A 23897-nucleotide genomic window follows, 5' to 3' on the forward strand; every position below is an offset into this window, starting at 1 on the left:
TATAAAAAGGAACAGGATCATAAGATTTTTCCAAGAATACTGGTACCTGAAAATTTTCTTCTGCAGTAAAAATGAGCAATAACCTTTGTCCTCCCCTCCCCCTACATTGTGAATGATTAGCATGGCTATGCTGATAATCTAGGAAAATGTAAAATGAGTGCAACTTCCAGCTGATTAAAATACAGATTAAATGCAAATGACAGCAGGACACTAGGAATGCCTAGCAAAGGTCAAGCCAAGATCACCCCCCTCCCCCATCCAGAAACAACTCTCCCATCAATTCCAGTGGCCCCGCCCTGAGGAAGATGCTGGAAACACAGGAAGACTGCTGGGTGCCAGAGGAAAAGTAAGGAAAGGGGCCACATGATTGGTAAACAGGGACAGCAGAGGAGTGATGGAGAAGGGTCTCAATGTCTCAAGAAAGAGGTGCCTGGGAAAGAAGATCAGAGAACTAGCTCAAAAGGAAAAGACTATTTACTGAGTCCGACATCATCAGTAATAAGGGACAGCTGAGAAGAGATGAAAACTGGATTAGAAGAGCCTTACCTAGGTTGAAGATTATTCAGATCCATTTCTACTGAAGAGAGAAAAACGCTAGATAAAACTACCTACTGTTTCCAAATGCTAGATAGTAGTTCTCATATTTAATGCTTAATCTTGTTATAAATTTTTTTTAAACAAAAAGATAAAATATTTGTTGAGAGATTTCGTATATCAAATTCTTCATGGTTTGCCATTTTGAGCAGAGCATAGGGATCAACAGAATGTACTGAGAGGTTAGAATCTAGCCTATCACATCTTCAGGACATATCTACTGACGGATCGCTCTCATTTTCACTCAGCCAAACCAACATCCCTACAATTAGGGTAAAGGCACTTCAAGTTCTAAAAGTACATATCAAACTTCAAATAACTACAACACGGAGAAAAGTTGTGTTCCCCTTTCACTGTTCCACATTAAACATCTCTTTCCCATCTGTTCTATAAAAAACAATAAATAAGTTGCTTGTATATAATTACATAGCATACACTTTGATCAATGTTTATATAACAGTTCTCCCTTTCTTTAACCATTCTCAAGATGAGCCATCTCAACATAACTGGATGTATAATAAATATTAACAGTTTAATCTAATTAGCATCGACTGACGCAAACCATCAATTTTACATGAAATCTCAGAACTCTTCTTCCCCCTGCTATGAGCTATCATTGTTCTTAAGGTATTATATAGAAAAAGTGTCCAGAAACAGCTCATTTTTTAAAAACAGAATCATAATAAGAGAAAATCCATAAACACCATCCAATTAGAAAACAAAAACAAAAAAACCCATCCACTTTTAGAATGGATTTCTTCTTCCATATCCTCCCTCTACTCCCTAAAAAAAAACAGCTTGATGTTTAAGCAGATTAAATACTCCCCCTAGCCCCCACGCGCTGAAGAGCTCTCTTCCCATTTCTGGGTCCCAGCAAAAACTGCGAAGTGGGTGGTCCTACTCCACCTAGAAGGAAGACTCTTCCCCACCCTCCTCCATTACTACCTGGAAAGAGATCTGGAGGGCAGGCAATTATAGGTCAACAAGACTGAACCCCTCCCCCAGCATTCTCTTCATTTAACTTCACTCTGAAGCTTCCTCAGTAAACTCTCTTACCCCACGTTTGTTAGGAGTATTTAGTCAGATGTGACTCACAGCTTAGTAGAATATCAAAGGAATTTTTAAAAGCCCCGTTTAAGCAACTTATAAGAACCCCTGTGTATTTGTCTAATGAAAAGTACAAACGTTTAGGGCTAGTATATAAAAACTACTCCTCAAAACACAGCAACACTAAATAGAGAAAAATTCCCAATATAACTCATAGTGTATTTGGCTACAAACCTTTAAATTCTACTGTGGGTTTGGTTGATAGCTTTTGCCAATTACCAAATCCAAACTATTGATAAATGACATTTCCTATTTCAGCTACTGTATTTAAAATTAAATGTTAATTCCCCACTCCCACCACCAACTAACCCTCTGTTCCCAAAGACTTTTCTGTTCTTACAGTTACAACAGAAGTCTGCTTTCTCCAGAGGGATAGGCATAATCTAATGTCTAAAATCATGAGCTAAAACTGAAAGGACAGTAAACAAACAGGGTCCTGGAGGGCAGCCTGAGTCTGAGCACCGCACAGGGTTAAAGGAGACCATTTCATAAGATCAAATGCTGAGAAGCAGCAAGAGCAAAGAGGAAAAAATCAAGTTACACAAAGTCCGATTGTACTCACTGTTTCCTTATTGGGAAGCAGCTCCTTTCTAATTCTGAAGAAGTTCTTGCCGTACTGCCTGAGCCCCTTAACGAAGCGTTTCTGTGATAAAAGAAACAAAAATGGAATGTAAAAACCAAAAACAAAACAGGATGTCAGCAAAGCAAAGATGTCTGCAATCAGCAGAATAACAACCACAAAAAAGTCTTAGCTAGGGAATACTGACTAGTCTGGGTGGGAGAAATATTTCGGCAGCACCGCTGGGACCCACGGGCCAGGGCAGGCCCCGGACGCCTCATCAGACCCCCAATCCCACGCACACCACACAGGGCACTGCGTTGAAGAGAAGAACGTCCCCTGGCGGAAGCTAAGCAGCAATCTGTCCCCTCCGTGGCACCAAACACAGTGTCTGCATTGGTCCACGAAGGTATAAACAGCAAACGGGCTCCGTGTTTCAAGAAAACAGCACAACTGCTCTTCACCTGAGAATGAAGATTCCCAGAAATGTCGAGCAGGAGAGAGGGAAACTGAACCAAACCTGGTGACTCTTCTCCAGAAAGGCATCCGAGGGGATTAAAAAGCCCCTCCGTTAATCCGAAGAATTCACCAGGAAAGCACCGACATCGCGGAAGCCCACTGGGAGCCCAAATCCCTGCTGGCCTACCCTGCCATCTCCGTCATTAAAAGCCACTCCGAGCCACCGAATAAAGAATGCTGGGCACCCTTCCTTCCTCCTGACGCTTCCCTCACCCTCCCCTCCCCGCCCCCATTTCCTTAGCAGTCTCAGACTCTCCCCCAAACCCAGCCGGGAGACTTTCACTTTGTCCCATTCCTCCCAGGCAACTCCCTCCCCGCCCCGGTGGAGGCAGCTCCGTTGCCCAGGCCCCCACCTCGGGGGCGAAGCCTGGTCCCTCCACGCGCGCGTGCGGCCGACACTCGCACACCTCCCCGGGGCCCCCGTCAGCCACAGGTATGCGAGGCCAGGCCGGCCGCACAGTCCGGGCGCAAGAGACCACCGCCGAGGCCGCCGCCTGTCACTCGGCTCCGGCTCCACAAAGCATAGGGAGGCGGCGGCCGAGGAGGCTCGCGTGTGACCGCGGCGGGGCCGCGCGGCGGGCACGGGGCGCGGGGGGCGCGGGGCTGGGGCTGCCGCCGCTGGGGGAGGAGGCTGGAGCGGCGCAGAGCCGGCGCGGCCGCGGGCGGCTGCAAAAGGCGGCCTGGATCAGCGCGCCGCCGCCCCCACCCAGCCCCCGCCCCGGGGCTCCAGCCTCTCGTGACTCGTGTCTCAGTTTCTCCACTCCGAACGGGAGTAAAATCCAGGGCAGCAAAGCCCCCAAACTTCCTCCTACCGCGGCGAGGGTGCGCCCGCGGGCCCCGGGGAGCGCAGCGCGGCACTCGGGGCCCTGCTCTCGGAGCTCAGCCCCAGCCGCGCGGTCACCATTCCGCCCTCCGGGGGACAGCTAGCGGCGCGATAGCAGGGCTCTCACCAGCCCCACCCAGCGCCCCGGGCAGCGATGTGGGGGGCTGGCCCCAACGACCCCCCCCCCCCACCCCGGCACTCCCTTCCAGCTTTGCGACGCTGGGACGATGCACCTAGGCGTCCACTCTCGCCAGGCCCCGGACATTAACCGGCACCTCGCTGGGAGCCTTTTCACAACTAAATCACCGCGGAGCTTCCCAGCCAATAAATCACCTGCCCACCGGGAAGAAGCGTCCCTCCCACTCCTCGTGCGGTGAAGACTTCACTGATTCAACCAGCCGGGCCAATTCGGCGAGGGGCCAGGCTGGGCCTGCAAGACTGGTCTGCAACCTCCTATTCCAGTTCTGAAAGCTCTACATTTTCGAATTTCACCCCTTTCTAATATATGACTCATTATTGCTAATTCTCAATATAATTCATATAGTTCAAAGGAAAAATCCGTCAGGACACAAGCAGCACACTCTCTAGTCTGAAGAGTGACCTTTTGTTACTTGAAAAATGATGATTCTATGATCAACACACATCCTGAGCCGCTTGTGTAGTGGGTTGGGCACTGGAGGTACAGACAGGCCTGGGATGGGCCTGCCCTCAAGGAGCTCCAGGCCAGAGGCAGGCATGTCAACAGATGCTGCTCATGGCCTGTAAGAAGAGGGTCCGAGGAACACAGAGCAGTGGGAGGAACAGGAAAAGGAAGCAACTTATTCTGCTTGCTGAGGTCTCAGAAGACGGGACAAAGAAGAACATGAGCCTGCCAGGTGGGCTCCAGTAGGGATTCCAACAGAGGACTGGGCCAGGAAGGGCACACAGAACACTCTGGGAACTGCCAGGAGGACAGGATGTGCAGAATGGAGTGCCAGCAGATAAGACTGAAGAGGTAGGGGAGGCTCAGATTGCAGAGAGCCTTTGAGGCCACACTGAAGAGTTATAGTCCTAATTGTAGGCTGATGGAGATGGTTAAACATGAGCATTACATGGGAAGACTGGGGAAGGACTGCTCCAGGTGGTAGTGTGGCATACAATGGGGACTGGGGACAGACTGGCTACAATGCATAGAGGCTAGTTAAAGAGGTTGGTGAGAGAGTGCAGGTGAGAAATGAGGAAGACCAACTACTTGCACATTCAACCTCAGTCATCAGAATTCATGCTTTTTAATCCACCCCTTCCACCAGCCACTCCTTGGAACCCTATAGAGCAGTTCTACTCTCCTACAGGGTCGCTATGAATCAGAACCAACTCAATGACAATGGGTTTTTTGGTTTGGAATCCACCCTTTAAGTACTTAAGTATTTACCAAGCACTGCTGGGAGGGATTAAAAAAAGTAGCCATGGACCTTTACTAAACTATGATTCATTTTTCGTAAGTAGGACCGATGTATGAAGTTGTAACAGAACAATCCAAGACATTATCCAGCCAAGCATAGAGTAGTGAGGTGCACCTCATCAGTGCAGCAAAGGTGCCAAGAATAAGGGTGGACTCAAGTAGTCCATAGGAGCCTGGATGCATTCACCCAGCCAGTGGGGCAAGGGCCAAATGGTGAAGGTTGGACAGCATTTGTAGAGGTGGAGGGGATGTGAGAGGGCCCTCCATGAAAGGCACAGGTGGAGAATGGGAGGTGAGTTATGTGAGAGAAAGGCCAATGGAGCTGAGGTGGACAATCTGGCATGAGTCAGATAGTGAATGGCAGAACCACGAAACCTGAATGTAGGCTTGATGCCAAGTGATACACAACAGATTCACTAGGAGGGGCCAGCACAATGAAGACAGCATCTGAGAAAGGCTGATTCTGGGACACTGGCTAATGTGACAGAGTTGGACACACCTGAGTTCAAATTCCTACTCTTCTATTTATTATGATGTAATCCTCTGAAGATCATCCATTCAACTAATAATCATTAAGCACCAACCACATGTATTTATTCAAAATCCATACAATCTAAGAAGGAAGCACTAGTATTATTCCCATTTTACAGACAAGGAATCTGTGGTATAGATAGTTAAATAACCAGACCAAGGTCATCCAACTCTTAGGAGGCAAAGCCAAAATTCAAACGCAAGCAAAATCTAGCCCCAAAATCCATGTTCTTAACTGCCAACACTCTCTGTAAAATGGAGATAAGAGCCTACAATCATATTCTGTCATGGTACCATTATTGTGACCCTGCCCTTTCCTGTTAGCCCCAATATCAAATCACCAAGTCCTCAGTATTCTTCCCTTAAGAAAGGTCTCTCAAGGCCCTCCTTTCTACTGTGAGATCCCAGGCCAGGTACTAATAGCTAGCCTGTTGACTCATCTACCCATTCCAGCCATCTTATAAGCCTCTGCTAAGGATTTTTTCAAAACCACAGATTTCAGCATGTGACTCTCACACTGTCTTGCCCCCAGCCCACACCTAAGAATAGCACTTTGACCTCTGCAAGAGGGCCCTGAATTCAAGGCCATCCAAGATCCTGTCCCTGCCTACCTTTCCAACCAGATGCCCTATGACCCACACTGTGACCTCTGAGTTCAAGACTTAGGGTACCTTTTCTACTCCTCTCGATAGCCTACCAAGATACCTCCATGTCTATCCAAACTCAAATCCCCCCTACTCCAAAATGATCACTCCCTCCCATTCATTTGGCATTTATTAATTTATATGTATAACACCTCATTTACCCATAGAGTCTATAAGCTCTGAAAGGGCAAGAATTATATCTTTTATGACCTTGCCTCCCTATAACACTAGGCAGTTGGTGCTCACCAAGTATTTGATATGTAAGTGAAACAAGCCAGGAGACAATGAGAGTCTGTGGTAGGGTGGTCACAGTGGACATGGACTGGTAAGAACTGAAGGGCCTATTTTGAACTCTGATGACAGAGTTGACCTTGGCTCCACGGTACCATACTCTCTCGGTTTTCCTCATTACCACTTGGCCTAGTTCTCTACTTAACCTCTAAATGTTGGGAGTGTCCTCAAGGTTTCATTCTAGGCCTTCTGCTCTCCAAACTCCCTCCCAAGATGATCTCCACCATTCCACTGGCTCTAAATATCATCAAGTATTTCTAAGAGAAAATCTATGCTCTAAACCCATTGGGAATACTCATAGACATCTCAAAACTATTTCCAGAAATATGAATCTGGCATTTGATGGTGTGAGGACAGATGTACCACAGCTCTTAATGTATACCAACACTATGCTATTGAGACCAAAGCACCATTGGCCTCACTTAAAAAAAAAAAAAGGGAAGTAAAAGCTTTGTGTGGCCTGTACTGTTACTTCTCTATGGAAAGCCACAACGCCTCAAAACTAGCAAAACATCTGTTTCTCAGAGACCAGCCTTTACCTTGTGGTTTACCAGAAATGTAGAGTAGCTTTTAAAAATGAAACAAAGCCAACCCATTCAGAGTAGTCAATGATTGGAATAGATCAATATGTTAAACAGGTTTCTGGGGCATTGGTCTCCTTTCCCTCTATAAATTCATCTTTCTTCAAGTGAAGACCATGAGGTTTTTAAGGCCTTAATTTAATGATTAACACTATCAACTTATAAATACCTGTTACCCATTGCCATTGAGTTGATTCTGACTCACAGTGACCCTACTGGGTAGAGTAGAACTGCCCCATAGGGTTTCCAAGGCTGTAATCTTTACTGAAGCAGATTGCCAGTCTTTCCCCTGCAGAGTGGCTGGTGGGTTTGAACCACCGACCTTTCTGTTAGCAACTGAGCGTTTAACCACTGCATAACCAGGGCTCCTTATTAACTTATAAATAGACAGGTACTATAAGCTTCTATGGAAACCCCGGTAGCATAGTGGTTAAGAGATATGTCTGCTAACCAAAAGGCTGGCAGTTCGAATCCACCAGGCACTCCATGGAAACTATGGGGCAATTCTACTCTGTCCTAGAGGGTTGCTATGAGTCAGAATTGACTGGAATCAACTCGATGGCAATGGAGTATAAACTTCTAAGGATCCCTGGTGGCGCAGTGGTTAAGAGGTCAGCTGCTAACTAAAAGGTTGGCAGTTCGAATCTACTAGCTGCTCCCTGGAAAGTCTATGAGGCAGCTCTACTCTGTCCTACAGAGTTGCTATGAGTTGGAATCAACTTGACAGCAATGGGTTTTTTTTTTTTTTTTTTTCATGAATGTAATCTGTTTCTTAATACCCCTCTGCATTCAGCATTTCCAGCGCTGAAATTCAAGGCATCAGGAATTATTTCTACCTCCACTAACTTTTCTGTCCCTGACAGTGTATACATATTAAAATATCAGAATACCAAGAGTGAAGGAGAAAGAAGAATGTCTTCGTTTAAAAGGCAACAAGTAACTTCAGCTCAGTTCCTGCTCCTAGTGCTGAGCAGCCCCACTTCTTACGCTCCAACAAGGCTTGCAGCCACTCTCAGACACGCAGGTTCTGTGAATATCTTGGGGTGGCTGGCACTTGTTTCTCTGGTGCTGCTCTTGTCTAACAATATGACTGGATGCTCCTTGGGAAAACAAACAAGTCCTTTTTTATTTCTGAATCCCCACAGCCAGATGACATCCCAAAGTAAAGATACATTTATGGCTAGGAGATTTTTCTTTGCTTTGTTTTAAAACTTAGTTCATGACTGTGTTCCAACTTGTGCTCCCAGTTGTAACAGTTTTCCATTACCGAGCTAAAACTATATATCACCATTAGGAGTTACCTACCTATAAGTTCCAAAAAAAATATATATATATATATATATAAGTTCCTAGTACAGAAAATTTAACTCCTGGCTTTAAAAGCACTACCTGAACACAGTATTGTTGAACTTAAGTTTTAACATAATCTGGAAATCTCTGTTCCTCATTTTTGGTAGAATAGAAAGAATGTAAGAACCAAGCTCAGAAGTCCTGGGATCTAGTCTTCTCCTCTGTTTCACGAACGAAACAGCCACTTTTGAAATGGGAGGTACTAACAGGAATAAAAATCATCGGGTCAAAATGCAATAACATTATTGCTTACTATATTAGGTTCAAAAGCTCCTCATGCTACTTCTGGCCTGCCCCTGTGCCAGAGCCTCCCAGGCCTGAGTGTGTGTGGGCAATGACCACGTGAGCCTCCCCATGCTGACCCTCCCAGCCCTCGGGGTGGCAGTGAGGGCCTCAGATAAGTAACTCCATCATTAACCCTACTGCTCTGCACAAAAATCATCAATTTTTATATGTGCCACAGTATGGAAAAGGTAGGGAAGCACTGCCCTATGCAACAATAAATGGCTGCCACTTACTGCGTGACCTAGATGCACTGACTCATGTGATCATCACAACCACCTTAGGAGGCAGGAGCTATTTATTAATATCTCCATTTCACAGATGGGAAAACTAATCAGTCACCAAGTCCTTGGGATGGCAAGTGAAAACAAACAGGGAGGCTCAGAGGCAGGGTGGGACCTAGGAGTAGAGTGAAGGGAAGGGCGCAGATCAGGATGCAATGGGGTGTCTGTTGTCTGTAATTGCATTTCAGGATTTTAAGTGTTTCAAAGACAGTCTCAAAATGTCTTCAGTGTCATACCAAATGCACAAAAAAATAAATCTGTAAACAGGCAAATAAAGGCTATATTCCTGTAACTTATTCTTGTCTCAATTTTTTCATCTTTTAAATTGGCAGTAAATAAATAAACAGACTCCACCCCATCTATCTGAAAAGAATTATTCTGAATATCTAGTTGGAGAGCACATACAAAATTCCTGGGCAAAGAGTAAATCTTTCAAAGAGCAAGTGTGGTATCCACTCATCTACATGTGACATTCCCAGCACGGCTCATCTCTGTGTCAACTCCAGTGCTGGGTCTGACCTGTGTCTGCAGCAGGGAAGAGAAGCAGGAGAGAGAGGCGAAGCTACAGAAATGGCTAAAAGATAACTCTGCATTAACCCCTGGCTGAGAGCTTTCAAAATTAACTGCCTCTGGTGAATTTTAACTAGTGTATCACAGTCAGAAACTCACCATGACTTCTGCAAAGCGACTTCTACTCAGTCCTCTTACATAACTGTTTGGAAAACACTGTAGGTATTAAAATCATTCCCACTGTGAAAATGGCTCCTTCTGCTCTACCCTGTTTTCTGCCCAAAATTTAATGTTAATAACTTATCAGTTTTCAGGGGACTAAAGAGCAGGCGGACCTACAAGTAAGCAAACCACGGTGCCCCCCAGTCGAGATACAAGTGACACTGTAAGCCAAGCAGTGAGCAACGGGAGTAGATCCACTGCTCTTCTGAAGGCAGAGAGAGGCAGAAGAAAATCAAGACTGTCCCAAATGGGGTCCTTTGGTAATGAGAATACTGATGGCAGGCACGAGAAATCGGCACTTTTTCAAACATTTGTATTATGTGATGCTTACCTGTTGATCAGCGGCTTTTACTGACGACCACTAGATGAAAACTTATTAGCATTTCACCCATATAACCCTGTTGTTATAGACTCCCATCACCCCATATCTAAAACGCAGTTCCTTCTTTTTACTGTTGATACTACCTTTTATTGTTGTTAGGTGCTGTCGAGTCAGTTCCGACCCGTAGCGACCCTGCGTATGACAGAAGGAAACACTGCCCGGTCTGCGCCATCCTCACAATTGTCACGCTTGAGCCCATTGTTGCAGCCACTGTGTCAATCCATCTCATTGAGGGTCTTCTTCTATTTTGGTGACCCTGCCTTAAGATGCATAATTTGGTTTTTGGTTTTTTAGTATTTAACATACTAACAAAAGAGTGACCTGAGTAAGGCACTATTTTTTCAACAAACAGTGCCAGAATCAATTTGCTGGGAGGAGATGTATCAAAACTCATATTCAGCAAGCAAGCCATGGTGGGCATTTCCATGATTTGCAATATGTTGATCCTGATTTCTCACTCCACTTTATGTAGTTTTTGGACAATTTATCAGCATTATCCTCAGAAGCTAGTAACAATAGTTTAAAGACAGCAAACGGGATAATAATTTTAAATAACAATCACATTTTCTTGATGATTCTCAAATCTCTCCCTATATCTGATGTTTCACCCAAGTTAAGACTTGAACCTATACCTTCTATTCAGAGTTAAGTCTTCATGGTTGCAGGACATCATCATCTCAACATGGACACCGATAGGTCCTAGGCATCCCTCCTCTTCAAGGCAGCCCAATTATGAACTCAGAGAACTAACTTTCTCAAGTTACCCACACCCATACAGCTCCCTCAGGCCTCTATGCTGAAACGGGGTATTAGCACAAGTGCCATACTTGCCACGGTACACTCTCCAAGGTAGGTCTCACTGGGTCCATTCTATCCTGCCCCAAAAAACCAAACTGATTGTGACTCATAGTGACCCTATAAGACAGAGTACAACTGCCCCCATAGAATTTCCAAGGAGTGGCTGCTGGATTCCAATTGCTGACCTTTTAGTTGGCAGCCACAGCTCTTTATCACTGTGCTACCAGGGTTCCATCCTACCCAGAGCCATCACTAATCACCATCAGGGCAAGCATTCAAGCCATGCCAGTGACAACAGAGCTGTCCTAGCACAGTAAGTGGGAGCTGCTAAGTGTTTTTATGTGCTAATTTCATGAAACACGTATTAATACATGCCCTAGCGGTGATCCAGTGTTACTGGGGGTAGGTCCCTCCAGGCATCCCTTCTTCCTCCAGATACTTTGACAAAGGCCTGTCATGAGCAATGGGAATCTACTTGACAGAAACTGGACTCATTATCCCCCCTCACCTTACTTTGTGCACCAGTGCTGAGCTCTTGTATTCCCTTCCTGTATGCACCCTAAGATCCCCCAGCACAACCAATTCCATAACCACTGACTAGAGAGTTTCACCTCAACTGCTGAGTTCTTATGAAGGACAGTTACCTGGAGTCTCATTAGGTACTAAATCCTTCCAGAAATGTTCTATCCACCCCAAAGCCCAAGGGGCCCAAAGTCTGCCACCTCAGTAACTTTGCAGAACTTTAGCTCCATCTGGGGACACCTATCCTCACCACTTCCCATCAGAATCTGTCATAGGATCAAGTCTGTTTGCCTTAAAGTTCCATCTGTAACTTTTCCCTAATTCACATATCTAAGACCTCAAATCTCCCCAACTTCTCTCAGTGGGGTAGCTCACATTCTCTTAGCTAGTTTCCTGTGTCCCTAGGGCTCTCAACTGCAGCAGAGTTCTCCTGAAAGAAATCCCTAGCTTTTCCTCTGTTCCTGTTCCCGCTCCTTTTCCCACCACTTTCATCAATCCCCAAATCCTCTGGATTCATTCTTGTTTGGTGTGTTCCTTTCTGGTTTTGCGGCGACTCTGCTGACTGCAGGTCCATGTCACTCCATGCGGGATTACTGCACTAATCTTCCCAGGCCTCAGTGTCTCTCCGCTCCTCCCATTCTGCATATTAATATGCCCTCTTCTTTGAAACCCTGCAGTGATTGCTAGCAGGTTCAAACCACAATTGGTTCGCAGTCACCTATTCAACCTTGTAGTCAAGTAATTAGTGCAGTTCCCCCTCCTGATTCCATTCTCTGGGTCTTCGCAAATGCCTTTTCTTCTCCCCTCTGCTCATACAAATACATCAAATCAACTAATATTTATTGAGTACTACTTACAGTGAAAACACTGGGTCAAGATCATAGGCACTGAGCTAGGAGTAATTCAATTTCAATTCCATCCCCACCATGGGGTCCACTTTGCTCTCTCCCTTCCCTAGACAACAATTGTGTTTACTGTTAGAATTAACAACACTACTGCCATTGGAGTGTCTACCCATCTCCCACCAGACGGTGGACTCCTTTCCAGCAAGAGCTAAGTGTTTTACGTCTTTGTAATCCGCAAGGAGTAGCTAGTAGATAGGAACCAAGCAATATGACACTTGTTGGATGGCTGAATGAATGCTGTTTTTGGTCCTAGAGTTTTCCCCAAGACACAATGCATGTTTGGTATGATGGAGACAAAATTTTAATCAATTTTAGATTTATGTTCCTTTTTCCTAGTAACAGTGGAGAAGTAAACAAGATTTCAAAAAAAAAAAGGGGGGGGATTACTTGCTTGCTTGGACTCTAGGTGCAGAAAACATTCTTTTTTATCTACTCGTATTAGAGGAATTAAAAAAAAAAAAAAAAAAAGCACCTTAAAAGGAAACGTTATATACACACTAACGTAAAATTCTTAAACAAAAACAGTGTCAAAGAATGTATGCTGCATATCCATGTTAAAATTTTCCCCACAAAACAGCTTAAATGAACCATTGATAATCTTCCAATTAGACTTCCTCAATCTGCATGTTTCACAACTCTTTATAACTTTAGTCTACACACAGCTCTTATCACTGTATGATATGATCTATGGTAAGATTCTGTACATACAAGGGAAGGGGCTTTGTTTTGTCCACAACCATATCCCCAGCACCTAGAACAGCACTTGGCACATATGGCAGGTGATCAACAACCACCGCTTGCGTGAACAGGTGAATGGATCTGGAGGGGAGCGGGCTTAATCACCCCACGATGCTATTTGTTCTCTCTTCATCTACTCTCCAGTTTGACTCACCATCTCCTGCAATGTATTTACTGTTAAGTTTCTGACTTGCTAACTGCCACCTATGAAATAATTAGATGCCCGAATTTCCTCTCAATTCAAACTTACAAGTCCCACTAGAGAAACCAAGCCATTCACTCCATGATGTCAGCTCAACATCCAGGATGAAGCCAATAATTCCCTGACCCGTTCAAAAACCCACTGCCGTCGTGTCGATTCCAACTCATGGCAACCCTATCAACTTGATGGCACACAACAACAGAACACAGCAGAACTTCCCCATAGGGTTTCCAAGGCTATATAATCTTTATGAAAGCAGACTGCCATGTCTTTCTACCCTGAAGCAGTTGGTGGGTTCAAACTGCAACCATTCTGTTAGCAGCTGAGCACTTAACCACTGCATCACCAGGGCTCCTTCCCAGGCGGTCTCAAATGTCAAATAAAATTCACTTCATTTTTCATTCAAAGACTACATGCCCAATGGGAAAAAGACCTCACGTTGGATGGTTTACATACCAACTGGGCCCACTAGCAAAGGCCATTGAGCCATTCTATATGTCTTTGTCAACGTCCCCCTGAGTTTAGAAGATTATGTTGAACACACAGAAGTCCTTTCATTATTACAGGCCTAGCAAAAAGCACTGTCACTGGGTGACTATCAAAAAGTATGCTTCAGTGGACTTTCAAGTCAAATGAGAACTGGCTAGTTTAAGCAGCAGCATTAACAGATGTAGAAATACTGCCAGCTAAGTACCTCTTGTCAATTACGGTTACACAGCTACACCCAACTTAAAAATAACCCAATGCTCAAATGGGCATTAGAGGCTCCTACTCTCCCTGTGATGTCACTGTACAGTCTCCACATAAATGCCCCTGTAACGCGGTCATAAACAGATCAATAAAAAGTTCACCTTTCCTTGGCAAAGTAGGTCTCAGCACAAGAAGAAAGAGGCATAAACTGAAAAAAGAAATATTTTATAAACTACAGGGGAACAAAAAAGTACAAATCTTTAGTTACCAGCCTTTTGCAAAAAGTACAAGTGAAAGAGTCTAGAACAGTGGCTGTCTAATAAAAATAGAATGTGAGTCATAAATGTAAGCCCAAGATGTAATTTTTAATTTCCTAGTAGTGCCTTATTTTAAAAAAGTAAAAAGAAACTGGAAAATTTTAATGATACATTTTATTTAACTTGATATATCCAAACAAAATATCATTTTAACATGTAATCAACATAAGAAGTTATTCAATATTGTGCTTTTTTTTTCCCCATACCTACTCAGCAAAATTCAGTGTGTATCTTACACTTACAGTACATTTCAATAGACATATGTGGCTACCATACTGGACAATGTGGTTCTAGAATGATCCTTCTTTTTTTGTAAAATATTAAAACGCTAAAAGCACTGGAAGTTTTCCATTAGGGTGGTGAAATAACTAAACTATCTCCTCACGTATCAATTATCTCTATATCCAATATTTCGCATTTACAATTATCTTGATATCCAGTATTTCGCATTTACGACAACAGCAAAAAATCTATTATCTGACTATTTTGCACATTAATGATGTACGTCTAGAAGTAAAAAACACTGAGGTGAGAGGCTTTGATGGTTATGTGTCAACTTGTCTGGGCCATGTTCTCAGTGATTTGCCAGTTATGTAATGATGTAGTTTGGCCATTATGTAACGATGTAGCCATCCTCTATTTTTGTGATCTGATGTGGTCATGCTCCATTTTCACATAACACCAATTTCACATAATGAGCTGATCTCTGGAAGCTAACCATGCTGAAATATGAGGAGAGGCTGTATATTTTTAGAATTATGGGTACTGGTACCAGAGAGTCCTAAAAGAAATAAAATCATATGTTGTTGTTTTTAGGTGCTGTTGAGTCGGTTCTGACTCATAGTGACCCTATGTACAAAAGAACGTAACAGTGCCATCTTCACAATGATCCCATTGTTGCAGCCACTGTATCTCGTCAAGGATCTTCCTCTCTTTCTCTGACCCTCTACCCTACACCAAGCATGATGTCCTTTGCCATGGACGGGTCCCTCCTGATAACATGTCCAAAGTATGAGAAACAAAGTCTCACCATCTTATTTTAAGGAGCATTCTGGCTGTACTTCTTCCAAGAGATATTTGTTCGTTCTTCTGGCAGCTCATGGTATATTCGATATTCTTTGCCAATACCATAATTGAAATGCATCGATTCTTCTTCAGTCTTCCTTACTCATTGCCCAGCTTTTGCATTCATAGGAAGCGAATGAAAACACAGTGGCTTGGGTCAGGCGCACCTTAGTCCTTGAGGTGACATCCTTACATTTTAACACTTTAAAGAAGTCTTTTTTAGCAGATTCGTTCAATGCAATACATCGTTTGATTTTTGCTGCTTCCATGGGTGTTGACTGTAGATTCAAGTAAAATGAAATCATTAACAACTGCAATATTTTCTCCGTTTATCATGATGTTGTTTACCAGTCCAGTTGTAAGGATTTTTATTTCCTTTATGTTGAAATGTAATCCATACTGAAGGTGGCAGTCTTTGATCTTCATCAGGAAGTGCTTCAAATCCTCTTAATTTCCAGCAAGCAAGGTTGTATCATCTGCATATTGTAGGCTATTAATGAGTCTTCCTCCAATCCTGATGTCACTTTCTTCTTTAAATAAACCAGCTTCTCAGATTACTTGCTCAGCATACAGACTAAGTCTGATGAAAGGATTCAACCCTGATGAACACCTTTCCTGACTTTAAACCATGCAGTATCCCTTTGTTCTGTTTAAACAACTGCCTCTTGTATAGGCCTATGTACAGGTTCCTCATGAGCACAATTAAGTGTTCTAGAATTCCCATTCTTCCCAATGCTATACAAAATTTGCTATGATCCACACAGTCAAATGCCTATGCACAGTCAATAAAACAGATAAATATCTTTCTGGTATTCTCTGCTTTCAGCCAAGAGCCAGCCATCTGACATCAGCAATGATATCCCTCATTCCACGTCTTCTTCTGAATCTGGCTTGAATTTCTGGTGGTTCCCTGTTGATGTACTGCCCAACTGTTTTTGAATTACCCTCAGCATAATTTTACTTATGTGTGATATTAATGATATTGTTCGATAATTTCCACATTCCACTGGATCACCTTTCTTTGGAATAGGTCCGTATATGGATCTGTTCCAGCTGGTTGGCCAGGCTGTCTTCTAAATTTCTTGGCATAGAGAAGTGCGTACTTCCAGTGTTGCACTGTTTGTGGAAACATCTTAATTGATAATCCATCAATTTCTGGAGCCTTATCTTTCACCACTACCTTCAGTGCAGCTTGGACTTCCTCCTGCAGTACCATCAGTTCTTGACCATATGCTACCTCTTGAAGTGGCTGAATATTGACCAATTCTTTTTGATACAGTGACTCTGTGTATTTGTTCCATCTACTTTTGATGCTTCCTGTGTCATTTCAATTTTTTGCCTACAGAATCCTTCATATTGCCAGTCAAGGCTTGAATGTTTTCTTCAGTTCTTTCAGCTTGAGAAATGCCAAGTGTGTTCTTCCCTTTTGGTTTTCTAACTCTAGGTCTTTGCAGATTTCATTATAATACTTTACTTTGTCTTCTTAAGCTTCCCTTTGAAATCTTCTGTTCAGCTCTTTTACTTCATCATCTCTTCCTTTCACTTTGGCTATTCGACATTCAAGAACAAGTTTCGGAGTCTCTTCTGATGCCCATTTTGGCCTTTTTTTCCCCCTGCCTTTAATGACCTTTTACTGTCTTCATGCATGACGTCCTTGAAGCCATCCTACAACTCAACTGGTCTTCAGTCATTAGTGTTCAATGCGTCAAACCTATTCTTGTATATAAATTCAGGTGGTTTTAATTTTCTTTACCTTGAACTTGTATAGGAGCAATCGATGGGTCTGTTCTGCAGTCAGCCCCCGGCCTTGTTCTGACTAATGGTACTGACCTTCTCCATCATCTCTTTCCACAAATGTAGTAGATTTGATTCCTGTGTATTCCATTTGGCGAGGTCTACATGGCAGTCGCAATTTATGTAGTTGAAGAAAAGTATTTGCAATGAGTAAGTTGTTGGACTTGCAAAATTCTCTCATGCAATCTCCAGTATTGTTTCTATCACCATGGCCACACTTTCCAACTACTGATCCTTCTTTGTTTCCTACTATTGTGTTCCAATTACCAGTAATTATCAATGCATCTTGATTACATGTTTTATCAATTTCAAACTGCAGAAGTTGGTAAGTGTCTTCAATTTCTTCATCTTGGCCCCTAGGGGTTGGTGCATAAATTTGAATAATATTAGTTCTATTAACTGGTCTTCCTTGTAGGTATATGGTATCATCCTATCACTGACAGTGCTGTACTTTGGGACAGATCTTGAAATGTTCTTTTTGTTGATGAATATGATGCCATTCCTCTTCAATTTGTCATTCCCAGCATAGTAGGCCAAATGATTGTCTGATTCAAAATGGCCAATACCAGTCCATTTCAGCTCACTGATGCCTAAGATATTATCTTCAAGAGTTTCATTTCATTTCTGACAATTTCCAATTTTCCTTGATTCATACTTCGTACATTTCAGGTTCCGATTATTAATGGATGTTTGCAGCTGTTTCTTCTCATTCTGAGTCATGCCACATCATCAAATAAAGGTCCCAAAAGCTTTACTCCATCCATATCATTAAGACTGACTCTACTTTGTGAAGTTGGCTCTTCCCCAGTCATCTTTTTAGTGCCTTCCAACCTGAGGTGGCTCACCTTCTGGCACTATATTAGACAATGTTCCACTGCTACCCATATTTATTTTATAATCACCAGTAAGTAAAATCTATCTTCCAGAACAACTCAACCAAATTCAAAAGCCATTATAAAACAGGGTAAACTGAGGCCCTAACAAGTAATAGGCCCTAACAACGCTGCTCCTACCATAGAGAGGCTCCTGGTCTTTCCGTTTCCCTTTCATGACAACAGGACATGGGCCTTGTTCAGGTAAAGGAAGAGCCCCCCAAAAAGGAAGAAAATCAATTATCAAATATTTAGAAAAGATTGTAGGGGTTGTGGTCTTAATTACAAAAGCCAAACCTCAGATATAAGGCCAACCTACACGGTGGTAAATGGTCACGGTTTTCTATTTTGGACACCCTATTTAGTTTTGCACTGTCCCCATACAAGATGGTTGTCACATTCAAAAGAGTTTCTCAAGGGAGGATCTCAAAATCAGGGGCTGATATTAGGCCTCCCCATGAGGCTGCTCTGCTGGCTTTTGTTTGGAATAATATCACTCCCATGACACCTCATTCTTGCAGAAAATATTGGTATTAAGGGAGCATGAACACAGCTGTGTGTAAACTGCACACACGAACAGATTAGATCTAATACAAACCTGCTAATAATGCATTTACATACGTAGCTGGATACACTGGGCTGCATGCAGAGTAGAGTTTGAGTTCCAAAGTATTTCCCTAAAATTTTACAAGAAGAAATACTCAGGTTGCTGCTAAGTCGGGCTTGGACCCTGCAGAAAGTGCCCAGAAATAGATACCTCATCCTCGTTTATAATCTTGTAGACATTAGAGACTCTATCTATAAAGGAGAAAACTGAAAGAGAGCCGTTAAACCATACTTTTATAGGAAAAATAAATCAATATAGGAGAATTTTCACAGTTGAGAGGTTATAATTATTAAATTTTTTTGGAGGGGGGAGGCAAGAGAAGGCAGTGTAGGCAGAAGCAGGAACAAGAAAGAATCTGGAAGTACAGGATTCAGGAGTCCTAAAATGAGACAGCTCTCCCTTCTCCTCCCACGGATGCCTAAACACACAAAGAGGAAGACCGACTTAAATGCCTGCTAAAATAGTGTATAAATAAGGCAGGGTCTTTGGATTTTTCAGCCAATCTTGAAAAGTAGTGAGAAAAGAGTGATTATTCCATGTATCATGCAGCCTCGAGGCTAGAGCACGGCTCCTCACCTTGGGTGGCTCACTCAGAGACCAGCATTCTATGTGCACTGCGCTAAAGCAGGACTCAGACATAGGCTAGAGGGAAGCTGGGCTCCGTGTCTGTGCTGGATTCTACCAGGGCCTTACAGATAACCTCAGGCAAGCCACTCAGCTCCCTGGGCCTGAGTTTCTCATGGAAAGATGATATCCCAACATTCTGATTTACCACAAAAAGTATTTTTAAAATGCTGAGTGTTCCAGTAAAAAAGTTAAAGAAATAAAAAGGTAATAATCCAACTAAGTAAAAATACTACCTGATACATATGTGGCTAGACACATAATAGCAACAAGCTCACTACAGGCCACAATTTGAGTCTTTCAAATTTTTTTTGCAATAAAACCCTCCCAAGAATATTCTTTCTCATTTTTTTCTTGATATGGTTTGTATAAACTCCTGGTTTGAAAAAATAAAAAAAAAGAAAAGAAACGGTTCCATTTCTTAGGCTTGGGTTTACGGTGCTTACAGCTTCACCAATAAATCACCTCCCAATCTGGGCTTGGAAAAGCACTGGCCATGGTTTGATTGCTCCAGCCTAAGGTTGCCAGGCAACCAACACAAGGGGGAAGTCTGAGAACTGCTGACAGATAGCCAAGTGGCTGAAACAACAGGCTTCTCTCTGTCAAAAATGTGTTTCGGAGAGCCACTTCCCCACCTCTGCTCTCTACTAAACACTACATGATTGTAAAATCAAAATCAAAAGGCTACTGTAATAAAAACACACTTCCTGCTCAATTACTAATTGTTGAAAAGCTGTGGGGAGGTCCAGATCACACAGTGGATGGCAACGGAAACGTGATACTGTAAATGAGATAAAGTCAGCAGCATGCAAAAAACCCTATCTAAATGCAGCTCTGCAGCTTAAGTCAGGGGACTGGAGCATGGAGCAGATCAGCTGCCTAAGAAAGCACCAGAAAGAATAAATTTTAACATGCTGAAGAAACAAACCAAACAGTAAGAAAGAAGCCCCAGATTAAGATTACTTAATAATAAAACCAAGAACATTCTCAATTGTGAAACACAATTTGAAGATAATGAATGTTTTCCTTCTCAAGTGGATTTCCTGTGGCAGCACAGGGGCAAGGAAGGCCAATGACCCTAGGGAACCACGCCCCCTGGCGCTTCTGGGGGGATTCCCTAATGCTAACTTTTAAACTGGGTTACAGGAGAAAGGAAGACGCTAGCACCCTTGGATAATGCCTAGTGATACCAGGTCTGAGGTCTGAAATGTTTAATGCACCATTTTAAATACCTACAGCGTGTGCCCCAAACCAGTAACACTATGCCACAGTCATGCTGAGCGTCTGCTCTATTTAGTATGAAACCACTTTATTGAAACTGCCATCTTGGACATTTTGGAAACTGCAGGATTTAGAAACAGCCAGCACTTAGAGTACGGTTCTTAATCTTCTCTGTGCCATGGACCCCTCTGGCAGTCTAGTAAATTCTAAGCCATTCTCAAAAACTGTTTTTAAATGTAAAAATCATATGGGATTACAAAGGAAATCAGTTATAGTGAAACTGTTATCAAAATATTAAAAGAGGTATGACAGAGTAATGTACATGCTTTATTAAGGTATTAAATAAGACTAACAGAGGGGTTTGTTTATTTTTTCTGTGGGTTTTACTTTTGGGGGGCTGTTTTGGTTTTTGCTTTATAAACTCCTGGAGGGCATGCACAGTCATTTATTCAACACTTAATCACTAACACAATGTGCAGCCTAGTTTACTGCTCAGGACTGGCTGGCTGAGTCCCGGAAAAAGTCTACCAGGCCACCTGCTGGCCCTCTCCACACCGCCAGCCTGGAGTCCACTGCTGACCAACTTTGCCTGAGTTTTCCCAGTGCCCTGGGTCAGACCAGGCACGCATGGTTTGTAGGGCCACAGTCTGCAAACTAGATGTGCAGACATGAAAGACTTTGGGGGAATTTATTTCCAGGTCCTCAACTTTCACAGGTTCTTTTTCCTAAAATTCATCTACCTGAGAACGCTCTCCTGAGGGAGAAGCCCAGCTTCCTCTTTCCCACCTCCCCTTCCCTAACTGCTCTCTTCTCACTTTACTAAAAAAGGCACAACTCTTACCAACCTGCGGTGCTACCACAGGCACTGCCCCAGGTGAGATCTCCAGGGCCCCAAACAAAGGGTCAACTGGAAAGACTGCTGTTGTGGGTGTAGACACAGTAAACAACTCTAAGGCTAGATAAAAAAGCTTACGCAGCAAGCCAGCCAAGTTCCAATTTGCTTTCAACAAAATTGAAGGAGTCCTAGTAGAGGTGTCACCTGATAGACTGTTGAAAATCATGTCTGGTGATAAATTGTGATTTTCTGGCATTATTATGGAAAAAAAAAAAAATAACTGAATGACACTACCAAAACTATCACTCCCCTCTACTTATTCATGTAAACAGGGTCTCTGGGTGTTAACATCTACATACAAATGAAGAATAAGAATAAAATTGATGCAGAACACTTCCTCATTCTAATAGTAATATTCATCTAAGAACTAATGTGTTTAAAAAGCCCCACTGATCTCATTTCCAGGAAGGAATTATTAAACAAAAAGTAAAGTTATATGAACATTTATATTTATGTTGTTTTGATCAACTGTAGACTAATAATTATGATTACACAAAGTATTTTTACTTTAACACTTAATAGTTTTATGGTTAAAGGAAGTAATATGTACACATATTTTGATACACACACTTTTGTTGCAGGGAAGAGTGAAAGAGTGACCCAACAATAGACTACAATAGACTCTCAAGCACAAAATGCATTACATTATGAATAAAGTCCGTGCAGAAGTAGAATGAAAATATAAGTTAAAGGAGAAAAGACAAGATGTAAAATTTGAGTGCTAAAAAAGAGCTCATTTGGGTATATTTAAAATAGATGTCGTTGTGATCCATAGGGTTTTCACTGGCTGATTTTTTAAAGTAGATCGCTAGGCCTTTCTTCCTAGTTTGTCTTAGTCTGGAAGCTTGCTGTAACCTGTGAAGCATCATAGCAACACACAAACCTCCACTGAAAGACAGGTGATGGCTGCACTTGTGGTGTGTTGGCTGGAAATCTAACCCAGGTCTTCTGTGTGTCATCGTTATTGTTAGGTGCCATTGAGTTGATTTAAACTCATAGTGACCCCATGTGACAGCAGAACTGCCCCATAGGGCTTCCAGGCTGTAACCTTTACAGGAGCAGATGATCAGGTCTTTCTCTCATGGAGCCACTGGGTGGGCCTGAACTGCATGCTTCCACATCTCAGCTAGATTCATTAGACTCTGGTTTTACTAAACTAAACCAAATTGTTGTCGTTAGGTGCTGTCAAGTTGGTTCTGACTCACAGCAACCTTATGTATAATAGAATGTAACATTGCCCAGTCCTGCGCCATTCTCACAATCTTGGCTGTGTTTGAGCCCACTGTTGCAGCCACTGTGTCAATCTAAATTACTAAAAATACATGTTACTCTCTATAGAACCAAGATAGGTTGTACCACTGCAGAAGTGCTGTTCCACCAAGGTACAAACTATTATTTATTTGAATTCCAAAACTGAATTCACTGTTCAGGAACAGTGAAGAGCTTACACTCTTCAGTACGCGGATTACAGCGCCCAGTGATCTGTATTCTATCACTCCAGCTTCAAGTTCCAAAAAAACCATTTGGATTGGAACGTTGTGTTAAAAAGGACTCTGAAGTTTCATTTCAGCTTACTGGGAGACAGTGCTGTGTTAGACAGTGTCTGCAATGAACACTGGAAGAGGATGTGGGTGGCACTTGCACTGCATATTTGCTACCCCTGCTCTAGATTCCACTCACACAGGCCCCTGCTGGTCCCTGAACAAGCCCTGCACTCTACTGCCTCTGTACTGCCTTACATGGTACTTCCTCTGCCTGGGAATCCTGTGCAACATTGCTATGAAGCCTTTCTTGGGCTGGACTATCCAGCTTTGATTTCTGAGTTCCTCCACTCACTACTGGTGTGGCCCTGAGCAATTTTACTTACTATCTCATGCCTAGATTCTATCATCCTCCTCTGTGCTCCTATCCTTCTGTGCACCCCATCATGGAAATTCTCACCTTTCTTCCAGCACTGGGTTTTTGGGGATTTTTTTGTTTGTTTGTTTTTTTAATGCTGCTTCAGGTGACGGTTTGCAGAGCGAATTAGTTTCTTATTAAACAATTAATACACATATTGTTTCGTGACATTGGTTGCCAATCCTGCAACCTGTCAACACCCTCCCCTTGTCAACCTTGGGTTCCCCATTTCCATTTGTCCAACTTTCCTGTCACTTCCTGCCTTCTCACCCTTGCCCCTAGGCAGGTGTGCCCATTGAGTCTCATATGCATGGTTGAGCTACATGTATTACTGTTTGTTTTATGGGCCTGGCTAGTCTTTGGCTGAAGGATGAGCCTTAGGAGTGACTTCAATACTGAGTTAAAACGGGGTCCGGGGCTGGAACCATTCCTGAAGCTCACTTTTAAAACAGGGATTGGACTGAACTATAAGATAAAAAATGATACTGGTGAGGAGTCAGCTTCTTGGCTCAAGTGCCTGAGACTATGTGGGCTGCTCCTGTCTGGAGGCAAGATGAGAAGGCAGAGGGGGGCGGGCGCTGGTTGAATGGTCACGGTGAATACAGGGTGGACAGGAGGAGTGTGCTAT

At 43.1% G+C, this 23897-nt stretch overlaps 1 protein-coding gene across 23 annotated transcripts in view; it reads right to left on the reverse strand.

Moving 5' to 3' along the window:
- RERE (arginine-glutamic acid dipeptide repeats) overlaps positions 1 to 23897 on the reverse strand; it is a 473241-nt gene that overhangs the window by 74562 nt on the left and 374782 nt on the right. For all 23 annotated transcript variants that reach the window (XM_064281204.1, XM_023552093.2, XM_064281194.1 and 20 more), the window contains one exon: positions 2264 to 2344. In XM_064281204.1, the coding sequence (XP_064137274.1) occupies positions 2264 to 2344 (81 nt within the window). The remainder of the gene's footprint in view (positions 1 to 2263; positions 2345 to 23897) is intronic.

Source organism: Loxodonta africana, chromosome 3 (assembly GCF_030014295.1).
Source record: "Loxodonta africana isolate mLoxAfr1 chromosome 3, mLoxAfr1.hap2, whole genome shotgun sequence".
NCBI classification, from domain to species: domain Eukaryota; kingdom Metazoa; phylum Chordata; class Mammalia; order Proboscidea; family Elephantidae; genus Loxodonta; species Loxodonta africana.